The sequence below is a fragment of the Podarcis filfolensis genome (assembly GCF_964270895.1).
Source record: "Podarcis filfolensis genome assembly, chromosome: 16".
Taxonomy (NCBI): Eukaryota; Metazoa; Chordata; class Lepidosauria; order Squamata; family Lacertidae; genus Podarcis; species Podarcis filfolensis.
The window spans coordinates 34750555-34772081 of record NC_139620.1 but is presented as its reverse complement, the minus strand read 5'-3'; the positions used below and the strand labels follow the sequence as shown (position 1 = coordinate 34772081).

General features: G+C 46.1%; 1 protein-coding gene across 5 annotated transcripts in view; it reads right to left on the bottom strand.

Moving 5' to 3' along the window:
• The window catches only part of RIMBP2 (RIMS binding protein 2), a 260412-nt gene that overhangs the window by 87440 nt on the left and 151445 nt on the right, over positions 1 to 21527 (bottom strand). For all 5 annotated transcript variants that reach the window (XM_083589685.1, XM_083589684.1, XM_083589686.1 and 2 more), the window contains 2 exons: positions 6402 to 6491; positions 198 to 320 (listed from right to left, as the gene is read on the bottom strand). In XM_083589685.1, the coding sequence (XP_083445811.1) occupies positions 198 to 320; positions 6402 to 6491 (213 nt within the window). The remainder of the gene's footprint in view (positions 1 to 197; positions 321 to 6401; positions 6492 to 21527) is intronic.

Genomic DNA, 21527 nt, shown 5'->3' with positions numbered 1-21527 from the left:
GCCTCCAGATCAACGGGATCTTCCTCCTATTTGAATGTTCAAACATTCCAAGGTTGCAATGCCAAGCTGGGCCTTGCCATATGTTGCAAACAATTCAGCCCTTTGCTGAGCATCTTCCTTGCAATGACAATGACACCACTTACATTCAAGGGACCAGAGAGCTCCACATACAGTCTCCCAGCTTTCTTTCTACATACCTTTAGGACCTGCTCTAAGTTCTCCAGTTTGGCTCGGAGCTGGTGCTTCTCCTTCACAGCCAAATCACGTTCTTTGGTCACTGCGGCGAGGGTTTCTCTAAGCTGAACATAGTCTGTTTTCACCTAAACGAGAGCAGAGGGAAAACTGAGACAGAACAAATTGCATTTCCGCAGGTGCCATCAATGTGAAAGAAGAACCACATGATTGACAACTGTCAATTAGAATAGAATTAGAATAGAAAATTAGAGATATGGGGAGCTTCCTGGCCTTCCATAACACCTCAGCAGTGCCACAGGCTGATAGCATCCATGCCATGCCACATTGAGGCAGTAATGGATGCAAAAGGGGCCCAAACCAAGTCTTGAATAAATATGCATGCTTCTACTTCTCAGTGGTCCAATACTGCTCTATTTGCAATCCTTGTTTTGCTGATCTCATTTAATATTTTAATTTTCCGAGATTGTTAATTTGGGGTTTTCATCAGCTGTACGCCATGATCATCACAATTATAACAAATAAAGGCTTGACATATCTCGCTTTGCATGTCATGAGTCAATCTCATATAATAGTTCCACCTTTTAAGTTGAATTGCTGAAATAAATGAACTTTTCCACAATATTCTAATTTTCCAAGTTTCACCTCTATGTGCTATTTTATGTGCCCTTTATTGGAAGCACCTTATATTTAAAGGGTTCTGTGTTCCAAATCTAGCTTAAAGACAAAGAACTCAAAGAAGGGGGGAGAGGGGGCTTGAAGTTACCACCAGAACGGTAGACTGAGAAGGCACACAAAGGTTGCTTGGTCACAGTCTTCACCACTACAGTGAGATGTATGCCTGGGAAGCTCACAGAAGCCGGAGGAATTTCAGAGAATGATTTCCAGTGGCGAGAAGCGGTTGTCTTAGTGAACAAGTGCATGCATTGATGCTAGAGGCAACATTTCCATTAACCACTCTGACACCTAATTTCTAGAAGCTCCAAAGAAGGAAGCGAAACTCTGAAGAATGGCAAATCCCAGCAATTGTCACTACAAGTCGTCTCCAAAAGGCAAATAAGCAGGATAAAGCGGGAATAGTGATTCATCCTGGGACAGACACTGGAAAATAGGACTGCCCAGTGGGGCTTGCTAGGGTGGAACACAGGGAGGCCAACAGTAGGTGGCGCCAGAGCCAATGACAGGCAGAGCCAACTCATGCTAGTTTTGCACAAACACAAGACTAATCTCTGCTGGGGTCTGTAGGATGAAACTGACAGGTACAGTAGTAGCATCCCATGGTCTGGCTTTAAGTAAGAAGGCAGACAATGGAGTGGGGGGCTGGGGGGAGACTGAGGTTGGTGGGGCAGTGGGGCAATCACACAGGGTCCCCGGACATTTCACGGTCTATTGATCCCTGTGCCACCACTTTATTTCTCACTGCCACCACCCAGGCCCTACCTGGTACAATACTGAGTCCAGTCAGGGTTAAATTGGAACATAAACCTCTGTTTATTTATTGCAGTTTAACAAGCGTGTGGTTTCATAAACGGTATCGGTCAATTACAATCATGGGGTGCCTATCCAGACCTATAACTTCCGCTACCTGCTCTCACTCACTAAACCACCTCTCAGATATTTACTTGTCTTCCTAGCTCCTAACTATTCCTGACTCAGCTTATTTTTCTACACTAACTCAACCTACCCACAGACTCTATTCCAATTCACTCCCACTCCAACCAACCACCCAACTCCCAATGAACTCCTCTCTTCACCCCTCCCAGAGCTAGTTTTATAGGCCCTTTGACTCCACCCCCCTGGGTTCTGATTGGGTAACCTGATTAACTATTTCACCTCCAGCACTCTCATATGTTAACGTCACAGGCAGTGCCCCATTTGCCCTAATAAGATAGCCTCCTCTGGTGCTGCCGCCAGCAAACAAGACTAGCTGGAGCAAAACCAGTAGCTGCCACAGAGCTTGAGCTCAGAATTTGGGGGTTCCTTCACACGGAAACTTGGGTTTTTAATTTATGTGTTTGGCAAAGCAGATAGAGAGGTGCCCAGGTGTGCTGGGTGTTGCTTAAACACTGCCCCCTGGCAACAGAGCCTCATTTTCTCCTTCCCTCTAGAATTTTGCCTTGAGCTGGGTGCATAAGCAGCAGCTGATTTGGTTTGCCCCGTCCCAAATGTGCCCATGGAATCTGTCAATCCCATTTGTTCATGCTTATGCAAGTGGATCTAATGATCGCCTCTGCAAGCTGCTGTCTCGGGAACATATGGGCCATACATGAAATGAAAATTGCGTCGGAACAGCGAAGCCCCCCCTCCTTCCCCAACTCCAGTGGCAGCAAAAGACGGCTGACCTAGTTTGAAGGACTGCTAGATACAGCCCTCCTGATTCTTATAGAAGACTTTGCTCCAAGAACAAATTATAAAGCAGTAGCCAAACTAGCCTGTGACCCCAAAGACAAAGATGGTCCTGTGGCAACTTAGAGAGCAAAAGATTTAGTATGACACTAAATCACAACCAAATCTGTAGGTCTTTTGTTTGTTTGCTTTGGGGTAATTCTTCTGTCAATGATTCAAGATGCCCAGAAACATATTTGCACAGTTCAGCTGCGGTTGCCTAAGAGCATATCCACATCACCACCATCCCATTCCCACATGCCAAGTGTGGGAAACCTTTGCCCCTCCTGATTCTGCTGAGCCACAACTCCCATCCAAGCCTGGCTAGTGAGCAGGGATTTGTAGCCCAGCAACATCACGAGAACCAAAAGTTTCCCACTCCTGCTATAGGCTAACAGCAGACTCATTCCCTGGCTGTGGATTCCTGATGCAGCCAAACTGGTACCACTTGTGCTCAATAGGGAGGGATGAGGAGGACTGGGTGGACTCAAAGATTTGCAGAATTACATCCCGCCCCATACACACACACACACACACACACACACACACACACACACACACACCCCTTTAGAACAAATAGGGTTTGATCCAGCAGAATTTCCCTCTCAAGGAAGAAACTGGAACCCTAGTCAGACAATAGGTCTAAAGGTAAAGGTAAAGGGACCCCTGACCGTTAGGTCCAGTCGTGGCCGATTCTGGGGTTGCGGCGCTCATCTCACTTTATTGGCCAAGGGAGCCAGCGCACAGCTTCCGGGTCATGTGGCCAGCATGACTAAGCCGCTTCTGGCAAACCAGAGCAGTGCATGGAAACACCGTTTACCTTCCCGCCGGAGCGGTACCTATTTATCTACTTGCACTTTGACGTGCTTTCGAACTGCTAGGTTAGCAGGAGCAGGGACCAAGCAATGGGAGCTCACCCCATCATGAGGATTTGAAAAACTGACCTTCTGATCGGCAAGTCCTAGGCTCTGTGGTTTAACCCCCAGCACCACCCGCGTCCCTCTCAAGGAAGAATTTCCCTCTCAAGGAAGAAACTGGAACCCTACTCAGACAATAGGTCTACATGCATTCAAATAATGCATGGAGTGGGGCCCCTGGACACCGGCCCCACCCATATCTCCCCACCTATGCTCTTGACCTTTGTGCTTTCAGCTGAACATACTTGGAATCACCCTTCAGATGTATGCGCTAAACAAGTAAACAAAAAAATTAATGGGCAGTATCCTCCCTATTTCAGCTTTATTATAGGTTTCCTGTTATAATAGATCTGCTTCCTCCCTTTTAAACATGGAGGGGGGGAGACCCTTGACATAGCTCATTAAGGACCAGCAAAATATTCCACACAGCTTCCCACACCTCTCCTCGCTCTACCCAGCCTTATTCTGAATACTGATTATTTCCAGGCAGACTTAAGAAGAGAGAGTTTTTCTGGCACGCAGGCACGCGCGCACATTTCTGAGCATCTGTAATTAAGAGACCTGCTAATGAATTTCCCTCTCTTAATCACAGCTACCGGCGAGCAGATTATGAAACGTGGCTCAGGAACGTTGCTGTGAACACGTGCTACAAAACATCTCCCTTTATTTCCTAGCCCCTCCTGAGAGGCTACAAAATGAAAGAATGGACAGAGAGAAAGAAAAGGAAACAAGTAATTTCAGGCTTAGAGCCCATTTACATTCTACATTTAATGCAGTATCATGGAACTTTAAACAGAAGAATTGGTTTACTCTGCCTGTCATTGGTTCCAGCTCTACCTACGTTTGGCCTCGCAGCCCTACAAGTTGCAATGGGCACTACCACCTGATGCACCTGATGTATTTTTTGCTCTATAAGACTCACTTTTTCCCTCCTAAAAAGTAAGGGGAAATGTGTGTGCATCTTATGGAGTGAATGTAGGCTGCGCAGCTATCCCAGAAGCCAGAACAGCAAGAGGGATTGCTGCTTTCACTGCGCAGCGATCCCTCTTGCTGTTCTGGCTTCTGAGATTCAGAATATTTTTTTTCTTGTTTTCCTCCTCCAAAAACTAGGTGCGTCTTGTGGTCTGGTGCGTCTTATAGAGCGAAAATACGGTATGTTTCGCTCCAAGCAAAGAGGCTTAAAAAGACATTTCCCCAGGACTTCTAGCAAATAATGAGTCGCATCCGAGGCGTCTGTTAGCCACTGTATTGTATTTTATATCCTTTTGTTGTATTACTGGTGCACGTTGCACTTTCGCCCTATTTATTTGCAGGTTGCTTTTAATAAGCAAGCTGATCCTTTGAATACTGTCCAAGCAGGCCTGGCCCTCTCAGGTGGTGAGGTGAGCACCTTTGCCTCAGGCATCAGATTAGGAAGAACAGTGGATCAGTCCGCTGCTCAAGCCCCCAAGATTACACCCACGCTGAGGGGAGGGGAAACAGTTAAAACAGACTTCAGTCAACAGAACAGAGTGGGTCATAGAATCATAGATCCTCTGCTTAAACATCTCCAAAGGAAGGAGTCCTAAAATATATATCTCAAGTGTCCAAAGGTACATCTCTGGCTTACAATGAAGATGCTAGACACAATTCGGTGTGTGTGGGGGAATTCCATGGCTTTGGGGCTACCCCAGAGACTGCCCTTTCCAAGGCCACCATTCCCCAAACCTCTTGAGGGTGGTGGAACTATCAAGGGAGCCCCCAAAGCCCATTATATACCGCCCTGAGACCTGCAGGTATAGGCCAGTACAGTGGTGCCCCGCAAGACGAACGCCTCGCAAGACGAAAAACCCGCTAGACGAAAGGGTTTTCCGTTTTTCGATGCGCTTCGCAAGACGAATTTCCCTATGGGCTTCCTTCGCAAGACGAAACCCCATAGGGAAATCTCCAGGACAGCGGGGAAGCGCAGCGCGTCTTCCCCACTGTCCTCGGACCTCCTCCGAAGGCTGGCGGTGGGGCGTAGAGACCTCCTCCCGCCGCCAGCCCTCGGAAGGCTCCTCCGAAGGCTGGCGGTGGGGCGTAGAGACCTCCTCCCGCCGCCAGCCTTCAGAAGGCTCCTCCGAAGGCTGGCGGTGGGGCGGAGAGACCTTCTCCCCGCGCCAGCCTTCGGATGGCTGTCCTGAAGACTTGCGGTGGGAGGAGGGTTTTCCTTCCCACCGCCAACATTCAGAATGCTGTTCTGAATGTTGGTGGTGGGGAGGAAAAACCCTCCTCCCACCGCAAGCCCCGGGAACAGAGGAGAAGCGCTGCGTGCCTTCCCCTCTGTTCCCGTACCTGTCCTGAAGGCTTGCGGTGGGGAGAAAAGCCCTTCTCCGCACCGCCAGCCTGGCAAGCGGTCTCCATAGGAACGCATTAATTGATTTTCAATGCATTCCTATGGGAAACCGTGCTTCGCAAGACGAAAAACTCGCAAGAAGAAAAAACTTGCGGAACGAATTAATTTCGTCTTGCGAGGCACCACTGTATATATAAATTTAATAAATAAAATTTTAGCACTCGAGAAAGTCCGTAGGGACCAATAACCGTAGGGAGAAAGGTGTTGCACCATTTATCACGGTAATGCTTTCAAGAAGCATTTGCTGCTGGTGCAAAGCAGCACCCGTGGCCAGCTCTCCCACAATGCCTTGCTCTGAGGAAGGACTGTGGCCAGTCTAGAAGCGTCTGTACTGCTGTCGCTAATGGAGCAGAAAAAGCTACTCCAAACTCAGAGCTTGGCAGCAGAGCAGTGGGGAGGTCAGTGCACCTGAAGAAGATGGCAGCAGCAGAAGGTCCACCTGCTTCATCCACAGCATTGTGCTTCCAGCAGATCATTGGCCCAAAGATCAATGAACCCCCAAAACAGTTTTGGCCACTGTACTGAGAACTTACCTGGTCATACTGAAGTGCCTTGTGAGATATGCTGGCATACTGGAGCCTCAAGCAGTTCTTTCCATGCACGACATTGTTCAGTTCATTTTTCTAGAAGAAAAAGAGAAGAGAGAGACTAAAGCACAAGGTGGGATCTTCATTCTCAGCGACTTCAATCAACCAGCGGAATGTGCCTCGGCTGACCATGTTGGGCACTCCAGGGTGCTGCCTTATTGTGAGTCACACCAGTGGTCCGACACCCAACTCAGTATGGCCTGTGCTGCAGCTCTCCAGGATTTCAGACTCTCCCAGCCCCACCTGGAGATGTGGGGGTTAAACCTGGAACATTCTGCAAGCAAGGCAGATGCTCTGGCACTGAACTATGGCTCTTCCCTCAGTTGTGGTGATTGTACGTGGGGCTCACAACCCAGGAAGGCAGCCCTAAACTTCCACTGCCTTACGGGACATCTTAGGGAGAAGAAAAGGCTAAGGAGTAGACCCTACACAAATCCAGAGTGGAGTCCCTAAGACAGTTGGATGGTGCCTTGTAGGCCTCCTTCCGGCATCTCTCCTGCAGCTAAGCTGGTGCCAAGCGTATTGCTCTACTTTGCTTTGGACCACATCAGCGAGGCTGTGAGGAAGGTCTTGTCATCTAGGCAGCCCAGGACCTCCATACACCGTACCCAGACTTGTGGCTCAGAGAGGTTACTTTGGTGCTGCTAATGCAGCGGTTTGACTTCACCCCCAGAAGTGCACTCCATTGTTTTTTGAGACAGATGGGTGCCAACAACAACTTTGGGAAGGGAGCAAGCTGGAAACACACAAGGATGGAAGCTTCCTTATGCATAACACTCTGGATCTGGCTGGACCAAGTGGAGAAGACATAGGCTTCTGGCAAAACATAGGTTGTGTACACACCATACTTTTTAAGCATATGACTTCCCCCAAAGGATCCTGGGAACTGTCATTTGTTATGGGTACTAGGAATTGTGAGGGGTAAACTACAACTTCCAGGATTCTTTGGGGGAAGTCGAGTGCTTTAAATGTGTAGCATGCGTGCAGCCACAGCATCTGGGTGACAAGAATTAATTGTTCCCTCCTGTTCCTCACTAGTTTGACCACATCTGTTGCACTGTGGGTACCACCTTTTAAGAAAATTCACATTTTCTTAAAAGGTTAGGGCCAGTCACACTCTAACCTACCTTACAGGGTTGTTGTGAGGACAAAGGTGGGGAGGGGAGAACAATGTGCTTCACTTTGAGCTCCGTAGAGGAAAGGTGGAATAGAAATGCTATTATTTTATTATTGTTATTGTTATTGTTATTGTTATTGTTATTATTATTTCTACCCCAGCCATCTGGTTGGGTTTCCCCAGCCACTCTGGGTGGCTTTCGACAGAACATTCAAAACAGAATAAAACTTCAAATATTAAAAACTTCCCTAAACAGGGCTGCCTTCAGATGTCTTCTAAAAGTCAGATAGTTGTTTATTTCCTTGACATCTGATGGGAGGGCATTCCACAGGCGCCATTACCGAGAAGGCCCTCTGCCTGGTTCCCTGTAACCTCACTTCTCGCAGTGAGGGAACCGCCAGAAGCCCCTCGGAGCTGGACCTCAGTGTCCAGGCTGAACGATGGGTGTGGAGACGCTCCTTCAGGTATACTGGGCTGAGGCTGTTTAGGGCTTTAAAGGTCACCACCTAGATCGCTGACCACTGAGCTGATGGGATCTGGGAGTCTTATAACACCTGAAGAATTACAGATTCCTCACTCCTGCCACCTGCCTCTCTGCACAGTTGGATGGGTGTTTGAAACTCAAATTTATCAGTTAAATAAAAAAGGGGGGGAAGCATCTTGTTAATTTGAAGGAGGTGCTTCTTGGCCTTTAACATGGTTTTATTTATTTATTTGGTGTCCCTATCTGGGAGCTAGGGGTCAGCGCTGCCTGCTGTATTTCTGAGAAGTTAATTATCCCTCACTCTTTCCACACAGGCAGTGACACAGTCAAATGAGGTCCACCATTTAACCTATTCAAAATCAATTTCTTCCCTGCCCCAGCAGCTGCTGATGAAGGCAAGGAGGCTGGAGAGAGATTAATAAGTCATGAAACCAGCCACTATTAGCCACGGGACACAACCCTTTGAAAAGAGAAACACTTCTGAAATATTATCAGACATATTTAGAGAGAGAGAGAGAGAGAGAGAGAGAGAGAGAGAGAGAGAGAGAGAGAGAGAGAGATTGAGAAGCAGGCAAATGGTCTTCCAGGCTTTCAAACTGTTTCAGTTATCATCAGCTCATCAGTTACTCTGTGTCTTCACTGGCTCACCATTCAGTAAATATGCATTCAAAACCTTCAATCCATTTGATAAACAAAGATAAATGCAAGAAACATAGAGGGGCTTAATTTGAAAAGAAACCCCCACACAGTCAATAAGTCCATGTGCAGGAACCATGGTGGGCGTACTTCTTAGTATCAACAAGATTAAAAGAGCCACAAGAAAAACCAACCAGCTCAGTCGGTTTTCTTGTTAACATTCTGATCTGGCAGTTTGCTTTACATCACCTTAAGACATGGAGATTCTATCTCAGCAGAAACACAAATTTCGCATGTGCCTATAGAATCCTAGAAATGCTTGTTTCTTCATATCCAGAATATTTTTGGAATATCCCCCACAGCCATTCTCTAAATCATTGTTAGCTAAGCAAAATTATTAAAGACAGACAGACAAACTTTCCCCGCAAAGTGAATGCAAGCATTTTGGGTGAAGACTGCAACAGAAACATGAGAGGATGAAGTACATTCCCCCACCCACTCCCCAAAAAGTCCATATATTTTAATCGACAACTCTTTGGCTTCTATAAGATCAGATAAGAAACCCCCTTCCTCTTCTGGCTCAGCATCCCACTTTAATAGGAAGTCAGGCTGCTGAACAGCTTTAACACGCTTGCATTCTGTAAAACCCTTTTGGAGAAATATGAGCTCATTTTCGAAGAAAATAAATGCTTAAAATAAAAAAAAGTTACCTTACAGATCATTTGCATCTTTGCAGAAAGAAAGCCAGAATCTCTTCCACGGTTTGAAATAAATGAAACATTTTCAATATATATTAAGTGTGTGTGTGTGTGTGTGTGTGTGTGTGTGTGTGTGTGTGTGTTTCAATGGGTACAAGGCCAACAGATAAACAAAAACAAAAAACCACAATTGGGAGATGGCTCCAGTAGATTTAATGCAATCTGACACCACTGTCTGTGCAGCAAGGTTCTACATTGCCTGGAGTTAAGCATCTGTTGTCCTGCATTCGTTAGCGCATGCATCAATTTTTTTGCATCGGAAAACAAAAGCCCTGCCCTTCTGGAATGTAAAATTATGCAGTTAGGGTGGGATGGGAAAGAGAGAGAAAAACGTGTTGGACTTTTTGTGAGTTATCGTCTTTCTCTGCACTTAACGCGCTGCCCAATAGTGTGTTCCCATCTTCCCACCAGGATTTCTCAGAGCGGAGTTGGGTGGGTGGGGGGGAATTGGACACAGTCTACCTGCCATGTATCACAGTCTGTTGGATGCTTCAGAATGCCCCAACCCCAACCCTTTTGTTAGCAGCACTAGGCAGGCAACAAATCAAAATCAAACAAGCCTACGGGCTAACAAGCCCCATTTTGGCTTGAGAGTCACAAATTGTACTGGCCTGGCCTTGACGCAGTTCAAGAAGCTAAGCACAGGAAACGAGAGAGATTGAGAAATGCTTGGATAGACTTTAAAATGGCAATTTGACTGGCTGCTACTGGCAAGTCAGAGTACATCCGGAAGAAAACATGGAGATACTACTACTGACCCAGATTACAGGGTTGCTGCAAAGAGTTCTGAAATAATACTTGCCAAGATTTTCACCCAATCTTAGTTGGTCCAGCATGAGACTCCTAACCTCAGGCTCCTGGGTTGGAGCCCCGCATTGGGCAAAAGATTCCTGCACTGCGGGGGGCTAGACTAGATGATCCTCGTGGTCCTTCCCACTGCTATGATTCTATCATCTCTTCTATGACTCAGAGATGAGGAACCTGAGATGCCCAGAAGATGCCCAGAATTGGCCTTGGGCTGGTGGGGTCCAACAATATCTGGATTGCCACAGGATTATCCAGCCTATTGTTATAAGTAAAAAAAAAAAACTTGCTCTTTTCCCTTATGGAGTACCCAAAAGCCCATAAAGAGTCCTTTTGTAGGTTCTCTATTGGTAGGAGAAAATAACAGAGACCATAGCTGTCAACCTTCCCTTTTTGGGGGGGAAATTCCCTTATTCCAGCACCATTTCCCGCTGCTTCCCGCTGCTATCCCGGATTGTTAGATATCCCATAGACTGTCCCCGGGACAGGTGAGGCTGCTGATCCCTTATTTTCAAGGCTGCTGATCCCTTATTTTCAAATCAAAAAGTTGACAGCTATGACAGAGGCCAACCAGAGAATACAGTGGTACCTCGGGTTAAGTACTTAATTCGTTCCAGAGGTCCGTACTTAACCTGAAACTGTTCTTAACCTGAAGCACCACTTTAGCCAATGGGGCCTCCTGCTGCTACTGCGCCGCCGGAGCACGATTTCTCTTCTCATCCTGAAGCAAAGATCTTAACCTGAAGCACTATTTCTGGGTTAGCGGAGTCTGTAACCTGAAGCGTATGTAACCTGAAGCGTATGTAACCCGAGGTACCACTGTACTGAGAAGCAAAGCAGCTAGTAAGCCTGATCTTTATTAACTGTTGCAACAGGGTGCCCCCTTCACACGCAGGAGAAGGAGTACCTCAAACAAAGGTGTGCCCGCCCTTATATAGACATTTTTAATTGCCCGCCCTGGAGTCCAAGACCATCCCCAGGTTGTATATATGCGTAAATGAACCGCATACCCTAAAGACAACACGGTCTCCACTGTGCCTCATTCCAAAGGAAACGCAAACCCTGGGGAAGTGCCTGGAACCACTGGAATATCGCACTACTTGGAGATTGGGGTGCCGCGCCACAATATTCATGAATGGAGAAGTGTTTAGTAACAAGAGTCGCTAGAGCACGAGACTCTTAATCTCAGGGTTGTGGGTTCAAGTCTCACGTTGGGCAAAAGATTCAAGCATTGCAGGGGCTAGATGACCCCTGTGGCTCTACAATTGTATGTTTCTATTATTCTACCTGCGGTCTGACTCTGAAGTGCTATAGCGCAGACATGGGTTCACCTCTGTGGTAATAACTAGGGGCTGGTTTATGAACTCCTGCATTTAAAACCAAAATCTGTGCATCGGCGAGGTCTGGTTTACAATTTGAACTTTAGTGCTGACATAGTTGAAGGTGTGTGTGGGGGGGGGTGCAGTTTGGAAAGGTGGGAGGGGGAGAAAGAGCGGAATGTGGGTCAAGCTACAAAAGGGCAAGGAGCCGGTGACATTTAAAAGCCTCTGCTGTTAACAGCCAAGTGAGAAGTCAGCTAAGCCACACAGCGGGGTTTCCCACCACCACCACCTTAATGGAGAAACCATCTGCATTTTAAATAAGCTCACTTCCATAATTAGGATTTCTTTTTAAGATGCAAATGAAAACATGTCCTAATAAAAGATGATCAAAAAAAGGGTGGCTGGGGCTCCTTCCTAGCCTAAAAGCACAACATCAGATGATATACAGGGCGTAAAAATAGCAGCCACGGAAATCAATAAAGAGCCCACCCAAGCCATGGGGCTGTTTCTCTGTAATCAGGAATTGATTCCCACAATCAGATATGTGGCGATTAAAAAGCGCATGCAAGAGAAAGAACAACGAAAACCTGAAACCATTTCAAACTCCTTGTTGGTTCACCTATTCAAGGCTGCATCTCTTTAAATCGCATCCTGACACAGACAGATGTTAGCACTGAGGAAGCCAAAGCGATGTTCTCCAGATGTGATTCCCACCACCATCAGCCAGCGGTTAAGGATTGATGGGGTAAGGATGGGAAGCTTCATGCAGACTACCCTGGCACTAACACCTGCTTGTGTCAGGATGTGACCAGTACCGGATTTACATATAAGCTAAACAAGTGATAGCTTAGGGCCCCACTCTCTTGGGGGCCCCCAAAAAAATTAAAGGGAAAAAAACCTAGATGTACATTTCCAAAATATAAGATAACAAACAAATAAAATAAAACCTACATACAGCAATAGTGCTCTGTGTTGTGTAGGCTCCTATGATGTAAGTAATGGGCCCCGCCTGCTAGCCTGCTCCCTAAAATGTCACTGGTTTACTCATTTCTATATCAATTACTTTGATAAAATACACATTTTGTTATGTGCAAATGGCTTTAGATACCTCTTAGGTCCATAAATGACCATATAGCATATATTCAACACAAAAAATAGCGACAATTTGTTGTTGACAAAGGACAGCTGGACATATAAAGGCCCCCATTGCCTTCAGTAGCTTAGGGCCTCATGAAACCTAAATCTGGCCCTGGATGTGATTCAAGAGCCGTAGCCTTGAAACATGTGAACACGTGTTAACATATGCTTTACAATACAAAAACTCAAAACTACATATCGTAATGAATGTGCTGGAAGGGCAAGCTCCAAGAAATATCAAGAAAAGCAGAAAGGGTAAGCCCAGGTTTGGTGTCTGGATCCTTATCCATGCCAAACAGATTTTGGTGCGCTCTAAGGAGATCTTTAATAATCACATCCAGCTACATTTTCAACCTTTTTTTTTCTATTTTGCTCTGCTCCTCCCATCTCCTCCCTCAGCTACTGGGTTCCTGCTCAGGACAAACCCTCTAAACATGAATTTAAATGGTAGTTAACAGACCCCCAACACCAGTTTAGCAAACAATGATTGTCTCCATTTCCAAGAGAAGCTAAGAAGCTTGAATGGTAAATATTCCCTATGGATTTTGAGCTATGGCAACCATGTATATTAAAATCAATGTTTGCGTGTAGGGCATTAAGAAGATGGAACATGGTGAAATTTCACCAGACGCCCCATGCATATCTTTCAAGGCTTTTCTTGGTGTTCATAATGTCTGGAAACTTGCATTTGTGTTGGTGGTGCTATCAGGAACAGGGAATGTATGGCCCTCCAGATTTTGTTGGACTCCACTTCCCATCAGCCTCAACAAGCATGGGTCAGGGATGATGGGAGTTATAGCCCAACAACACTTGAAAGGCCACCATTCCCCACCCCAATGTAGGATTAATGAAAGCTGAGGGTTATAGAGAAGCAAGCTTCCGACCAGATTCTTGCATTTAGTGGCAATCTCAGTGGAGTTACAAAACAGCAGCCATAAATTTAACGCATCGTACCTTTGCACAGTGCAAGGAACTGAGAGTAGCAGGGACCTAGTGGGAATTCACTTTGGGATAATTAAAGTACAGTAGCAGAAGATTAAATTTGTGCAGCCTATTTAAAAAAAAACGACTGCTCAAAAGCTCTCATGCTTTTATATTTAATTTGCTCAGCACCATATGTTCTGCCGATACCTAGAGAATCTCTTCCTCTCTCATATCTTACCCCCACTTCTCTTCTTAATTTCATGAAATCGAGGATGGTGGACAACAGAAAAAGAGCAGAGGAGTCATTAAAAGGGAGACTCTTTCAAAAGGTGCATCCCGTGATAGGGGTCTGCATACCAGGGATTTCAACTGACCACAGGTTTGGTTTCGGATCCCGATTTGGCGCTTTGGAAAACGATCTACCTTATTCCAAGGGACTCCATACATTGCTTGGGGATTCATTCAAGTCTACATCATTCCTCACCCACCCCATTCAGAAACTATAAACCGCTTTGAGTAAATGCTTAATCGCATCTGCTTCACCTTGTGACGCCCTGTATACATGCTTGGAGAAGGGTGGGAAGTGGGAGGGGTGGGTCGTTTCATTTTAAAGACAAAGAAAGCATTGCCTTCCCCGGGTGTTAAAAGCCAAAGCAAAACACAACCTTCTCAGGGACTCTCAGCCACTAATGCAATTGCCAATGCAATTAATGGAATTGTTACATTTCAAAGCAACTCCGACTGTGTGGGTTCCCAAGCGCACGGCATGCAAGGATGCCAGGAGCAATTCTAATTGGAATCCTGGGTTTCTTCTCTCTCTCTCTCTTCCTCTCCCCCAGACCACCCATTCATGTTTGCCTCGTAAATGAAGCAGGGGTTACTGCAGAACAGAGGTCACAGACATTACAAAGCATGACCCCAGGGTAGACTCCCTCAGGCATATCCTTAAAAGGAAACACACAAAGCAAAAGCAATTGTTTTATGCTTGAAAATGTAAGGCTCAGGAGGTTCTTGGGGAGTCTGATATTTGTGAATGAACTGATTCACACTGTTTGACCAAAGATGAGGATTGTGATTTAGCTGTCCATCAGATTCTGTCCTTCTGGTAACACTGCAATGCAGTTTGGCAGTTTAGATAATATCAAGATATACATTGAAATATGTAAAGGTAAAGGTAACGGGACCTCTGACCATTAGGTCCAGTTGTGGCCGACTCTGGGGTTGTGGCGCTCATCTCGCTTTATTGGCCAAGGGAGCCGGCGTACAGCTTCCGGGTCATGTGGCCAGCATGACTAAGCTGCTTCTGGCGAAAAAAGCGCATGGAAATGCTGTTTACCTTCCCGCTGGAGCAGTACCTATTTATCTACTTGCACTTTGATGTGCTTTCAAACTGCTAGGTGGGCAGGAGCAGGGACCAAGCAACAGGAGCTCACCCCGTCGTGGGGATTCGAACCACCAACCTTCTGATCGGCAAGTCCTTGGCTCTGTGATTTAACTCACAGAGCCACCCACGTCCCTACTAAAATATGTACTTGGAGATAAAAAAATTTAAAGTAATAATTGCAATGTAGTGCAGAAACGAAGCAAAACAGACTTAAGGGCAGAATGAGCAAGAGTAATGCAGAAGAGAAATCAACAGGTTTGTTCATTCCCTGGTAAGACTGATGTGCTTATTCCAATTGAGAGAACAACTTCCATATCTGTCCATCTCATGGCAAAGAAACAGGCACTGCTTAGCTAGACAATGTTTACACTTGCTGTTTTATTTTTATTTATTTATTTAAGGTTAATATACTGTTCAACATTCAGAATTTCATAACATTTATAATGGGCTTTATAGGCTTATTTACCTAAAGTAAGTACAAGTAAGCAGCACGGAACTTGATACTTATGTATGCATAGTTATGTATAATATTGCATTGTTAGATTCTGGTGCCCTGTGGAAGTTATGGACTGCAGCTCTAGTCATCTCTGAAGAGTGGTCTATGCTGGCTGGAGCAGAACAGAATTGTAGTTCTAAACATCTGGAATACACCAGGTATGGGAAGGCTGAAATCCATTATCACAGCAATCTTTAAAAGTATATTATCTCCCATGCTGAAGACATGAGACTTTGAACCACAAAGGGATGGAGGGAGGGGAGTTTGATTCAGTTTATATTTAAAGATGAATCTACCAAATATGAACTTACTGAAACAATACAAAACCAAATCGCTGCCATCCTTCAAAATCTGGACTGATAGGAATTTTGTGATGCAGCCAGTGATCACCAAATTGCACCTATGAGGGGCAAAGGTGCATAGGTTCGAATCCCCACGACGGGGTGAGCTCCCGTTGCTCAGTCCCTGCTCCTGCCCACCTAGCAGTTCGAAAGCGCATCAAAGTGCAAGTAGATAAATAGGTACCACTCTGGCAAGGTAAACGGCGTTTCCGTGTGCTGCTCTGGTTTGCCAGAAGCGGCTTAGTCATGCTGGGCACATGACCCAGAAGCTGTACGCCGGCTCCATCGGCCAGTAAAGTGAGATGAGCGCCGCAAGCCTAGAGTCGTTCACGACTGGACTTAACTGTCAGGTGTCCTTTACCTTTACCTAGAGACTAACAGAGGCTACTGGACTGCATGAGTGTTATAGTTCCTTATGCAGTCATCTTATCTCTACACAGATAACACTCAGACTCCCACAGAGTCGGGCAGGAGCGGAAGAAGCAATGAGCAGATTCCGCTGCCTCCTTTCTGAAAACATCATGAGATTCTTACAATGGGAGGGGTGAAATTTCCACAACCCTTTCACTCCACAGCTACATCTCCACTTCTGGGGCCCCACTTTGGCTTCCTCTGATTTAGGAAGTTCTGTTGGAAGTTTGGCTGCATCTCATGCTTTACCAACTGAGCTATCCTAACATATCGTCTTCCTTTTTTATTACCCACCACCAGCACCACAGTGTATGCCCAGCTGAAAAGGGGCAGCTACTCTCTGTTGCCTGGTGTTGGGCTAAGATAGGATGGAGGGTGATGCCTTTGAAAAGGTCATTCAGTCCAGCTATCCCCCAATGCAATTATGCCGGGCTCCCAACCACCTTCGCAACCTCTTAATAACCATCCCAGGGGAAATAGCACTAAAACGCAATGGGTCAAATGGGCATGCAACCCTAGTAGAATCTGATTAGTCTGTCACTCTTAGCTTTGATTTCCCAACCCCAAAGCAACCTGACACTGGAAGCAAGCAATGAAGAAGAAGAGGAGGAGGAGGAGGAGGAGTTTGGACTTGATAATAATAATAATAATAATAATAATAATAATAATAATAATAATAATAATAATAATATTTATACCCCACCCTCCCCAGCCAGAGCCAGACTCAGGGTGGCTAACACCAGTAAAATTACAGTAAAAACATAATAAGGGGGAGGGAACCAATTTAAAATACAGGTTAAAATGCAATTTAAAATGCAGCCTCATTTTAAAAGTAGCCCATAGATCAAAACCATAAGGGGAGGGAAACATAAGGATCAGACTGAGTCCAAACCAAAGGCCAGGTGGAACAGCTCTGTCTTGCAGGCCCTGCGGAAAGATGTCAAGTCCCACAGAGCCCTAGTCTCTTGTGACAGAGCGTTCCACCAAGTTGGGGCCAGTACTGAAAAGGCCCTGGCCCTAGTTGAGATATCCCACCTTTCACTCCCCTTAAAGAGTCTCAAAGCATCTAACATTCTCCTTTCCCTTCCTCCCCCACAACAAATACTCTGTGAGGTGAGTGAGGCTGAGAAACATCAGAGAAGTGTGACTAGCCCAAGGTCACCGAGCAGCTGCATGTGGAGGAGCAGGGAATCAAACACGGTTCACCAGATTACGAGTCTACCGCTCTTAACCACTACACCACACTGGCATCTCAGGCATCAGTCTGGGAATGTTCCCTGCCTGAAAGCCTGGACAGCCATGAAGAGAGTTGAAAGCAACTCAAGAGACCCAGAGATGGAAAGAAGATAAAGTACCGACCAGAGAAGAATGGCAGACAAATTTGACGGACTATGCCGAAATGGCAAGACTGACGGGAAAGATCAGAAATCAGGAAGACCAAATTTTTGTGAAAGACTGGAATAACTCTGTAACGTATATGAGAGATTACTGTAAACAGTTTGAAATCATTAGCAGGAATACAGTGACACTTGTAAGGTGACATGGACTTTGGAAATTATGAGTAAGTAATAAATAGAATAAGGGACGCGGGTGGCGCTGTGGGTTAAACCACAGAGCCTAGGACTTGCTGATAGAAGGTCGGTGGTTCGAATCCCCACGACGGGGTGAGCTCCCATTGCTCGGTCCCTCTCCTGCCAACCTAGCAGTTCGAAAGCACGTCAAAGTGCAAGTAGATAAATAGGTACCACTCCGGCAGGAAGGTAAACAGCGTTTCCGTGCGCTGTTCTGGTTCGCCAGCAGCGGCTTAGTCATGCTGGCCACATGACCCGGAAGCTGTACGCCAGCTCCCTCAGCCAATAAAGCGTGATGAGCGCCACAACCCCCGAGTCGGCCATGACTGGACCGAATGCTCAGGGGTCCCTTTACCTTTAATAGATAGAATACAGTAAAAGATGCAGAAATGAAAGACTGAATTGGAACCCAAGGAGGGATGGAGGGAGGTCCGAAGGTTCGGAGAACCTTTTGTTTTGTTATTATTATTTTCTGTTGCTTTAATACTTGGACTGGTTATGATTGTTAATAATATTATGTAAAAGCCAAATAAACTTTAAAAAGAAAAGATGAGAAAGCAACTCAAGAGACAGCATGGCTTTTCAAGGTACATGGGTGTGTTTTTCCTTGCGCTGCTTCCTTAAAGAAACACATGCAATGGATTTAAGCCACACACAACCAGAGAAGGGCCATAGCTCAGTGACAGAGCTCATGCCTCTCCCTGGTTCACCCTTCAGCATCTCAGACATCAGGCTGGGAATGTTCACTGTCTGAAAGCCTGGGCAGCCACGGCCAGTGAGGCCTTGTCCCACTAGTTTCCCCCAGTGAAGCCCATGGTTTACAGCTGAATCGGACCAAATGACAATTGGGTTTTCAGCAGATTGCTGCTTGTTCCAATTCAGCAGCAAATGAACCATAGAGCTGGAAGGGACCACAAGGGTCATCTCGTCCAACTCCCTGCAATGCCGGAATCTTTTGCCCAACACAGGACTTAAACCCTGAGATTGAGAGCCTCATGCTCCACCGACTGAGCTATCCCAGGAATCGTGTTTTCCAGGGAAAAGCTGTGAGGCAAACGCAACACCACTCAGACTTGTGCTTTCCAGTCACCATCTCTTAGCCTAACCTACCTCACAGGGCTGTTGTGAAGGTGAAATGGGGAGGAGGAGAACCATGTACATCACCCTGAGATCCTTGGAAGGTGAAAGTGGTCGATGAATGCAATAAATACAAATAAAACGATACTGAGCTGGGCAGACCAAGGATCTGACTTAGGATAGTCGTCAGCTATGTGGCTTATGCAACCCGTGACCTCACCAGCACATTGGTAGACATTGCAAGAATCTGCTTAAGAACCACCAGGCAGCGTGGTTAAGAGTGCTGAACTAGGGAGACCAGGGTTCAGAACCCAACTTAGCCATAATTATTAATTACATAACTATGTAATTACATAACTATGTAATTATTATTATTATTATTATTATTATTATTATTATTATTATTATTATTTGTACCCCGTCCATCTGGCTGGGTTTCCCCAGCCACTCTGGGCGGCTTCCAACAAAGATTTAAAATACATCAAAATGTCACACATTAAAAACTTCCCTGACTATGTAACCTTGGGCCACTCATGGACTTTCAGCCAAGCCTACCTCACAGGGTGGTTGAGACTATTAGGGTGAAAAAATGCTATGTTCCTGCTTTGGCTCTGAATCTAACAGTTGTTCTAGAAGTGTTTTTTTTAAAAAAATTAAAAAATATTATCAATATTAATAACATGCTGGCAAGCCAAATTTGGAAATGGCAGTGGGAAATGTACAGATTCAAGATTTCCAAAAATACTGAAGTTGTTTGCTTGTTTGCATTATACAATCAAAGAACTGTAGAGCTGGAAGGGACCCAAGAGATGTCTAGTCCAACCTCCTGCAATGCAGGAATCTATGTAAGCCAAGGCACTCATGACAGATGGCCGTCCAACCTCTACTTAAAAACCTCCAAGGAAGGAGAGTCCATAACCTCCTGAGAGTGACTGTTCCACTGTCAAACACCTCTTACTATCAGAAAGTTCTTCCTGATATTTAGTCATTACATTACATTAGTAGTATCACACTTTTCCTTCATGGGGTTCAAGGCATTGTACTCTCCCTCCCAATTTTATCTTCACCGCAACCCTGAGAGGTAGGTTAGGCTGGCCCAAGATGACCCAGTGTGTTTCTTGCCTGAGCTGTGAACTGAACCCTATTCTCCTGGGTCCCTGGCCCAACGCTCTAATCACTTACAACTACGCACTGCATAGAAAGGGAAAGGGGAGGCCACTTCAGTGCATAGCTGCCAACTTTCAGATTTGAAAATTAGGGATCAGCAGCCTCAAAAATAAAGGATCAGCAGCCTCACCTGTCCCGGGGGCAGTCTACGGGATATCTAACAATCCGGGATAGCAGCGGGAAGCAGTGGAAAACGGTGCTGGAATAAGGGAATTTCCCACAAAAAAGGGGAAGGTTGACAGCTATGCTTCAGTGTTATGTGCCGGTCAGCACCCATCGAAATCCACAGCTTGCCCTTGCAGTTTGCCCTCTACCCCACTATGAGGAGCTGTTCCCTAACACCAATTGGGGGAAGGGGTTAAGGGGGGAAAAGGCATCTGTTTTTACATGGGAGTGTTGGAGAGGATTGATGAAATGGTCAGCAAAAGCAGGTAACAGTGTCAGGACCCTTGTGTGCTCTGAAAATAAGTCCGCTTTGCAGGTGCATGCCTGCACGGTAGCACGCATTAAAATTCCACCCACCCAACATGTGGGTATCAACATGCAGAAGCTGGCACGAAAGCCAGACGTGCATGAGTCGTGATTAAATAGTCAGTTTCAAGTACGTGCATCGAAGCCCCATATCCTTCCTTGCCGACAGTTAACACTTCAATTAAAAGGATAGGCTCTCACAACTGTTTCCCAACAAGCCTGCCTTATTGCAATGCGTGAGGGAACAGTAGCGAGGAGGGGTGAGATCAGCGGTTGCCATGGCAATGCAGCCCAGCAGGTGCGGAATATCTGTCCTGTAGTACCTATCTGAGAAGGAGAAAACGAAGGGGTGGGGAGGCTTGGGTGCTTTTGTATGACCAGAGCAAGAGCTGCTTAAGCGGAGGTTGGGTTGCCACCTGTCATGGATGCTTTAGCCGAAATTCCTGCTTTGCAGGTGGGTTGGGCTAGATTGCACACAGAGTCCCTTCTAACTCCACAGTTCTATGAATCCTATAGGCCAGCATAATCTTGGGTCAACTCGTTGGACAGAAAAGTCTTCCCATGATGTCTCTGGGCAGGGATGGGGAGCCTGGGGCCAAATGGGTCCCTCTGGGCCTCTTTATGTGGCCCTCAGGACACTCCCGAGGCCACACCCCTCAGCTTCACACCCTCTTTTTGCCTGGCCAGAATCATAGCTGTCAACTTTCAGATATGAAAATAAGGGATCAGCAGCCTTGAAAATAAGGGATCAGCAGCCTCACCTGTCCTGGGGAAGGTCTGCAGGAGAGCTAACAATCAGGATAGCAGAGGGAAACGGCGCTGGAATAAGGAAATTTCCCACCAAAAATAGGGAAGGTTGACAGCTATGGCCAGAATGTGTCCTTGAACTCTGATACGGCCCTTTGGATGACCTGGGTGGAGGAAAGGGGTGTGTGTTTAGAAAGTAGCTTGCCCTGCAAAGGTAAAATTATT